An 8,375-nucleotide genomic window follows, 5' to 3' on the forward strand; every position below is an offset into this window, starting at 1 on the left:
AATTTCAGGAAGCCTAATTTTTTTTAATTAGAGCCACTGATATCACTATGAAAACTGAACAAACTTCCAAGCCTATTAAGTCTTCATCATGTCTTCAACAAAGACCTAAGAGGGAGCAGCTTTTGTTCAGAACAGTTAGTTTGGGGAGCTGTAGCAACGAGAAAGCTGCACTGAGCTGCACCATACAGGCTGACAAGCCAAAGAGCAGGAAGCCTAATTTTTTTTAATTAGAGCCACTGATATCACTATGAAAACTGAACAAACTTCCAAGCCTATTAAGTCTTCATCATGTCTTCAACAAAGACCTAAGAGGGAGCAGCTTTTGTTCAGAACAGTTAGTTTGGGGAGCTGTAGCAACGAGAAAGCTGCACTGAGCTGCACCATACAGGCTGACAAGCCAAAGAGCATTTCGGTATCTTATTTCCAACCTGCTCAGAGCAAGGCAAGATAGTATGTGCCTAATGTAAATGCTGATGATGGAGACCGGCAGCTCAATTCTGAAGTGCAAAACTTTTTTCTGGAATACTCCAGCAGACCAACAACCCCCAAAAGATGAAAGGTTGTTCCTGTTGCTGCACACTGCCGACCCCTGCTATGAAGTGACAATGAACACACAGAGAAACACTCATGACAGAAAGAAAGTTGGTTGGGTTTACTGCAACTTCTAGTTTTCTTCTCTGACAGTACTCTGCAAGTGCTATTTTGAGTTTCATAGTTATGGTGAGAAACATGGTGTGTTTTGATTCCTAATTTAGCCTGTTTATCCTGAGAGATTCCAGGATCTTCATTTGAAAGATAAATTCAAACCTTGTTTTTCCTTTGCAGTGCACATTCCATAACAAAAACATTGCATGCCATACTTCGTTACAGGGCTTGGAAGACCTTCACGACCATAAATTTGGGAACTTGTGGAACACAATGGACTTCAGGATGGAAACAAGCCAGTTGGCCTATCTGGTCAGGTCCATCCCTTCTGTTTGAATTAACAGCTGGATTTCACAGTGGGAGAAATCCGGCAGTTCTTTCTCAGGCAAAATTCTCACAGTTGGATTTGCCTCCAACCGTTGTAGCTAGGGTGGGAGGGAGCACAACTTACTTTGTTATTTTATGTTAGCTCTCTGGGTAAAAAAATTCCAGTGCAAGTTCCATAGGACTTGGACCTACCCTGTTCTTTAATTTAATGACCTTAAGTGCAGTAAGAAAGACATTCCCAATAAAACAGAGACAGAGGGTATGTACTAGGTTCTTTGTGCATTGCAGTGCATATGGTACCCATGTTCTGGAGAAAGCAATTAGAAGCTGGATGCCAAGACAAAATAAAGAGGCAGGACCATTTGTTGCTCTGAGAATTCTATCCAGGAGATGAGTTGCTGGCACAATTTGGCAGACTGTGTGAGTAGAGACGTTTGGTATAACATGCAAAGTTCAGTTTCACATGTGCTATTTCAATTCCAAAAGTAATTGTACCGAAGTTAATGGATTTGCAAGGATTTACACCCGCACAGCGGGGAGGAGAACGCGCCCCAGAGGAGACAGAGAGGGGAGAGGCCTGTTGGAATGAGCAGCGCAGGATTTCCTTGTCTTGGGTTTGGGATCTGAAGTGCTGATCACGGACAGGGATTTGTGTTACACTGCCAGAGATGAAGATTAAAGCCCTGTTTGCTTAGGGACATGTGGGCTAGGTTCCCTCTTTTGCCTGAGCTTGAGTGTGGTGGGACACTGGGGAGATGCTGCCCTCGATTTACAGTATGGAGACTTGAAACACAGCCCCAAGGGCCCTTGCACTGTGCCATTTGTAGAGTCCCAACCAGCTCTGTACCACTGGAAGACATGTAGCAGAGCTGTTTCCCCAAGGCTTGTCCCTCCAAACCCCTTTCCCTGCCAGCGTGTCCCCTCTATTGGTAGAGGGTGGAGAGGACACACAAGATATGGCAGTCGCTACCCAAAAGAAAAACCCTCTGTGACCAGAAAATGGTGCAAAGATCTCGATTCAGCTTCGAGGAAGCGTGCGGATTGCTCCGCAAGGTAGCTGAGGACCAACCTGCTGTGCAGCTGAGGAAGCTTGTGGCAGCCCAAGCAACAAGATGGAACACAACAAAGCAAAGGCGCGGGGAGAGCCAGCTCCCTCTCTCAGGTTTGACCTTCAACACAGCTCCTTGAGCACAGCTTCTGTTTATATGGGGAGTTAATGGGTCTCAACTAATAAGATCTATCTGACTGGCAAAAAAATATGGGAACTTGGCTTTACTGACAAAGAAAAGGTTTGTTTTCAGCTATCCTAATTTGCATTAACGCTCCCATAATGAGGAGGAGGTTCTGCTGAGGGAGAGGTTCCCATGGGTGAGGTCAACCACTGGCCTGCATTGGGTGTTATCTGGCCTCTCTTCACTGGTGGTGGGAAAAAAAAAGTGCTGCATCCTTGCCCAAGTACTTTGAATTGCATTCTGAGGCAGAGCATCATCTTGCTGGGCAAAAACCACTTCTGTGACATGAATGAAAAAAGCCTAAGAAATTAAATCATTGGAAGTCAAATCGTGCAGAATAACCTGGCGTAGCTCCATCAAAATCTTTGTTTTATCATGGGAAGCCTTCCTTTAAAAGGATAACTAAACAAAACACCCCAGGGTCCCTCAGTGAGGCCGAGCCTAGCTTCTCCCCAGAAAGAAACCTTTCATCTTTCCTTTGCAAAGGTATTTATGATCCTACAAGGAGAGGACAAAAGGCTTGTTCTCCCCCCGCCTTGCCCACCAGCCCAGCAGGGAGGAGCTGCTCTCTCGCGCCCGCCACCTGACTCATCCCGGGCTTGGGACAGGCAGCGTCAGCCCCCCAAGGGAAGCACCTCTTTTGGGGTTAGGAAATCCATGGCTCATTCTGGGTCTCTCTTTGCAGCCCGGAAGACCCCTTGAGATGAGGAATCGAGCCAAACACCAATACCTTTTCTCACTTTGGCTCCTGTGCCCAGCCTAACCAGGCTGGTGATGGCCTTGGTGGGGTGCAGACCCCTGCCCTGCACTGTTCAGCCCCGGCTTCAGCTCAGCTTTTAACCCGTGGACCAAACCAGCTATGTCTGGAGAATATTCACCTGCTTCAACACAGGGCAAAGAAGGATGTTCCTGTGAGATTTTCTTTTTTCTTTGGTTACGGCTTTATGTAAGTGGCTGACAGGCTGTGGCGGAGCTGAAGAAATAGCTCTAGACTCAGAGTGCAGGGATAAAAAGAAAAAAACCTAGACTTTTTCCCCCTTCCCTGATAAAAGGTAATTTACGTAAATTTATCCACGACCAGCATACGGCAATAGCTCACAACTTTGTTAATGGAAACCTGGTGATCCATAACACTTGTGTGGGAGACATTTGCTCGGGGGTAATACAATATTAATGTTCATATCAATGATCGATCAGAGGATTTGCAAGAAAGGCATAAAGTATTTAATTATAATTACATTGGGAATGGCTTTGTAATGGCTACGACATTTGAATAAGGTCACGTCTAGCCCTCACCCCTGTTATGTTGTTCTATATTAAATGCCATTCACTTTAAGTGCTGGAAACCTTTCTGGAGTCGTCAGAATATAATATACTGGGTAAATTGAAATATGTCCCTTCATTTTTTGAAATATGATTGATATCCTTTGCAAAACAAATGTTAACACCTATTTGTACACAAATTTCTTTGATTATGTGTTAGGGAAACTCAGGTATGACAGTCTCTCCTAGCAGGCACTTTACTGTGAGCAAAGGACATGGCTATTTGTGAATATTAATTCATCTTACTGAAAATGGTTTTGGATCTCCGCTGTAAATCCAGCTGGGTGTATTTCTGCCTTTCCTAATACATTTATCCTATATTGCTTAGTAGCCATAACTGTATCTCCACTGGTCTCAGCAGCCCACTGTCTTCACCTGGGTAAGGTGTACGCTTAGTAAGAACTTTTGCTGTCATTGAGTTACCTTTTGCTAACAGCATTAACAAAGAACACATAGGAAGAATGATATTCGCACATTTCACAGCAAAAAATATATATTTCAAATATACTGCAGATGTGTACTGTAACTATCAGCCTAACAGCAGCATTGCCATGTTTAAAACAATCAAGAAAAAAATCTGCATATAAAGCATGAATATATAAATGTAGGTAGGATCCTAGAGGTGCAACATACCAACCCACATGTGAGTGCATGCATACATTGAAGTACTAAATGAGGACATGCTCTTCCCACACCTATTTACTACTGAGCATAAATACTAAAGGAGCAAATTCTTGTCCCTCTTCAAATGAGAATCCATCTGTCCAGCAACCCCAGAGGTTTTCTTCTTTTTCTAACGTCAATGTAAACAGCAGATCAATCAGGTCTAATGAGTCAAATTTGGCTTTCAGATAATCGCCCAGAATAACCATTGATTCACAGAGAATTGAAAGCTCCCATTTGAAGGCAGAATTTGCTCACAACAAATCATCCCTTCAAAGTTTGGAAGACATGCAGTGATGTAACTGAAATGATTTTCCACTTTGCCTTTTCTGAAGAAGAAGCAAAGATTTTTGCATGCTATGGAAATGCCTGAAGACAGCAAGTTTTACAGTTTTCCAAAAAATGAGCATTTATTACCAATCAGTGTGAAATACCACTGCAGGTAAATTTTAAGTATATGGCAGGACTTTCAGCATCATGACAACATACATCATGCATTTTTACAACATATAAGTGCAGTGATATTGCTCCCTTTCTCAATAACAATATATAAGAATATATAGTATAAATGTACAGTATATATTAGACACAATGTAAAATAACTTAGTGAAATGTCAAAGCTTCTGCATAAAAATTCAAGTCATGCCTGAGCATACCTCTAGCACAATTTTGCTTAATCTTATCTCATAAACCTTCATTTACCTTTAGTTCATGTTGCAAAGATAATTTTATCTCTCTGTATATAATTGCTTAAAACCACCAGAATCCTTGTCTTTTTTTCTTTTATCTGCAGTAGGTGAAGACTGTAGTAGCCAAGCCAAAACCAAGATTTTGTGGAGTCGTTAGTACCGTTATGCTGCCGTTAGGTACTGGGAAGCAATTCATTGTGAACAAGTTGTATGAAAGCAAGTTCTTAAATGCTTGTTACAGTTCATCGTTGTCCACCAGGTTCTGTTCTGAAATACCCCACTGCACGTAAATGGTACTGAAACGGCTTTCTTTAGAAATGGAGCTCATGATCTAACATCGCTATCTGTAAATTATAAATCTCACCAGCTTTGCTGAAATCATATCAAGTACCACTTTGGTAATTGCTTGCAAGAAGGATCAATAAAAATCTATTTAATAGAAATATGCAACTTGTCTCAAAGCAGGTAGATGGAATTCTGGCTCTGGTCAACACTGGATACAGCTTCTTGCAAAGCCATGTCTCCCTTCACACTTGCTAAACGAAATATGTTCAAGGACTTTCCTGCAGCATCTCAGGAAGCTTTCTGATAGTACAAGGGGAGAGGGTTTTTTTTTAAAACCAAGGCATGAAGAGGCCCTATGGCTCTGTCATATTACCCCTCAAAGTCTACCAGAGTTCAACACCCTTGCAATTAGCTTTCTTGGACTTATTTTGAATACAACTTCACTTCAACAGTTTAAACAACTCTGCCCTGAATATCAATAAAAATATACTTTAAACACTTATTAATAACTACATTTTCTAATTAATGATGAATTAAAGCTGCACAACAGTTTGAAACATGATGTTAAAATAAAAAATAAGGGAAGACAGAGTGATTTTCTGTGATTCCTTTTAAGAAAACAAAGCCCCCCCCTTACATTCTCAGCCAGTGTAAGTCGACAGAATTACACTGTTTTAGATCAGCTTAAGTTCTGACCTATATACTTCAGTGGAATTAAACCAGTGAAAGTGGACTCAAATCCACTTTGTCTTTAATAAAGCAATGGGTGATAAACAAGTCTCTTTTCTGTCGGATTCTGCTTGAGAAAGGAATTCTTTGTGGTGTTGAATGATGTCCACAACAGTTTAGAAAACAAAACTAGAATTTCATGAATTTCAGCATAGTGAAAGCCAATATTGGTAACTGTTATTTATGCTTTAACCCTAGCAAAGTTCTTTGGGTACAGAGAGAGTATCAGCTGGTGAATCGTAACCCTTTCTGAGTACTGCTCGGAAGAAAACAAGGAGGCAGGCGGCTGATTTTCAGTGACATGAGGCTGCTGAATACACTGCAACGCAGACTTTGTTATCACGAATAAATAACATCACATTGTCCAGAACTGGAGATTAATTTGCTGGGCCTCCAGTAGAGGATATTTATTTTCTTGCATATTATACTGAGATCTTAGGACGGGCAAAGGGTCGGGGGCTGAAAGAATGTAATCGATGCTGAATTTAATTTCAGAATCCGATTTTGCTAAGGAGGAATTGCTTAGGCTCTGCCGGTTGGTCATGCTGTTCGGAGCAAACCCACGAGGCTCCAGTAGTCTTGGTCCCGATTCAATTCTTTCGTGTTTACTTTCAGAAGAGGAAATGTTGTTCAAAGCAGATTCCACAGAAGACATATCGGGGGATGAAGGACTTTTTGCTCTGCTTGGTCTCTGCTCCTTATGTTCTCTTTTCACGTTCCTCCTCCTCCGTCTTCGCCTGTAATTCCCATTTTCAAAGAGATCTAGCATGGATTCGCATCCCGTTGCAAAGCTCCAATAGTTTCCTTTCCCCTTCTCATTCCCTTCTGTTCTGGGAACCTGTATTTATTTAAAGGCAGTTCAGTATTTGTATGTGTTACAGATGCTGCTGCTGAACATCTGCATTCATTTACATTCAAGAATGGTGTAAACACATATGACAAGACTTTTAAGCCTATTCTCTTTCATTATACGAATAGGATGTAAACTGCCTCCTCTTCAATTTGTTATCTATTAGCATGCATCAGACAAGGACATACTCTTTATCTCTATAATTGACAACTCAGAGAGATTTTAAGTGATTCGCAGCTCAGCTGTTTGTTTCCCTTTCCTAGTGATGAGATTATTCCTGCATATATTTTTTTTAGCCATGCACAGTGTGTATGTAAATATACAGTTACTGATCTTACCTTTACAAAACAACTGTTAAGCGATAAGTTATGTCGGATGGAGTTCTGCCAGGCTCTTTGATTTGATCTGTAGTAAGGAAATTTCTTCATTATAAAGTCATAAATGCCAGAGAGGGTGACTTTATTTGAAGGACTTTGCTGGATGGCCATTGCAATTAAGGCAATGTAGCTGAAAAAAGGAAAACTTGCTGTTACACCATCACCTCACTCACATCCTCAGTTTTTGGGACCACATGGGTACATGTGTGCCTATATCCCACTTCCAAAAGTTCTCCCCGTGGATCTGCGCCCTGACCCGAGACGTCCCAGGGATAAGCCGGGAGAGTGGTCCTGCCTCCCCGCCCCGAGCCCCCAGGGCGATGCGCAAGCGTTACTTCCAGGCAATTGAGTCCCGACCGGGCTGTTTGCCCTGGCACTCAGTGGAGAGTGCTTAGATACAGGAGGATTACAGAAAGATCACCCACCTCTCAAACCCCATCAGAAAAGTTTCCCTGAGCTGGAAGGCTGCAGTGAGACAAACCAGGCTCAGAGACACTGTCACTGGAGACCTTGCTTGCTCGTGGAAAGGACCTTAGCTGCCCCTGCCAGCATCTACACCGCGCACCTTCCCACCACACCGGGATTATCTGCACCCAATTCACCCATCGGCACGTTGCACGTTTAATTCCCCTTCTCCCTGGGCTCCTGGAGGTTGGAGGAGACCATCCGAGGTCTGGTGGCTCAATGGCATGCCAGAGTTGCTGTGACCCCGCACGGGAGGAAACAAATCGTGAACACTTCAAACATGGAGAGGGGGGGAAATCTGCCCGCTACGGTGCCTGCGCCGGGGCCAGACCCACCGCACACACCTGGGGAGAGGTCCCACGTTCCCCCAAGAGCTGCGATCCCACCATCCCAGAGCTCAGAAACCTCCCCAGAGGTGGGGGGACTTGGAAAAACTTCCTCTTACCTGTATGCCGGTCTGGTGAATTTTTTCTCTTCGTCAGAACTACAGGTAGGATAATCATCCCCATCATAATTAAAGCAGTTATAGGGGTACTGCGTGTTGTCAAACATCGTCCTGCTCCTTGCTCAGCTCCTGTGGAGTGAGAGAGATGGAGTGATGTTTCCTAGAGCTTGGACTCCCTCCTCCTTCTTCCCTCCCCTCTGTCTGTCTCGTTCCCTCTCTCCCCCCTCCTCACGCTCCCTCTCCTCCATGCACACATACTCTCCGTGATGGGGTGGGGATTGTTTTTGCAATTCTCGCGTCCCAGACAGCCCGTCTGTTAGGATATTATTTTTTTGGGGGGGTTGT

The 8,375-nt window shown here is 43.3% G+C and overlaps 1 protein-coding gene across 1 annotated transcript; it reads right to left on the reverse strand.

Moving 5' to 3' along the window:
* Positions 1-6,248: 6,248 nt before the first annotated feature.
* LOC104081366 (forkhead box protein L1) lies at positions 6,249-8,137 on the reverse strand. Its single transcript, XM_009584089.1, has 3 exons — positions 8,031-8,137; positions 7,082-7,250; positions 6,249-6,731 (listed from the first exon to the last, which is right to left on the reverse strand). Exons 1-3 carry the CDS (start codon positions 8,135-8,137, stop codon positions 6,249-6,251), a joined length of 759 nt encoding a protein of 252 aa, XP_009582384.1.
* Between the last annotated feature and the right edge of the window lie 238 nt (positions 8,138-8,375).

The sequence above is a fragment of the Fulmarus glacialis genome, unplaced genomic scaffold, assembly GCF_000690835.1.
Source record: "Fulmarus glacialis isolate BGI_N327 unplaced genomic scaffold, ASM69083v1 scaffold7508, whole genome shotgun sequence".
Lineage (NCBI taxonomy): Eukaryota > Metazoa > Chordata > Aves > Procellariiformes > Procellariidae > Fulmarus > Fulmarus glacialis.

Coding starts and splice junctions, on each gene's coding strand:
- LOC104081366 (XM_009584089.1), bottom strand. CDS start 8,137: ATGTTTGACAACACGCAGTACCCCTATAACTGCTTTAATTATGATGGG. Junction 7,251..8,030: donor TTCACCAGACCGGCATACAG/GTAAGAGGAAGT, acceptor TCCTTTTTTCAG/CTACATTGCCTTAATTGCAA. Junction 6,732..7,081: donor TTAACAGTTGTTTTGTAAAG/GTAAGATCAGTA, acceptor AAATAAATACAG/GTTCCCAGAACAGAAGGGAA.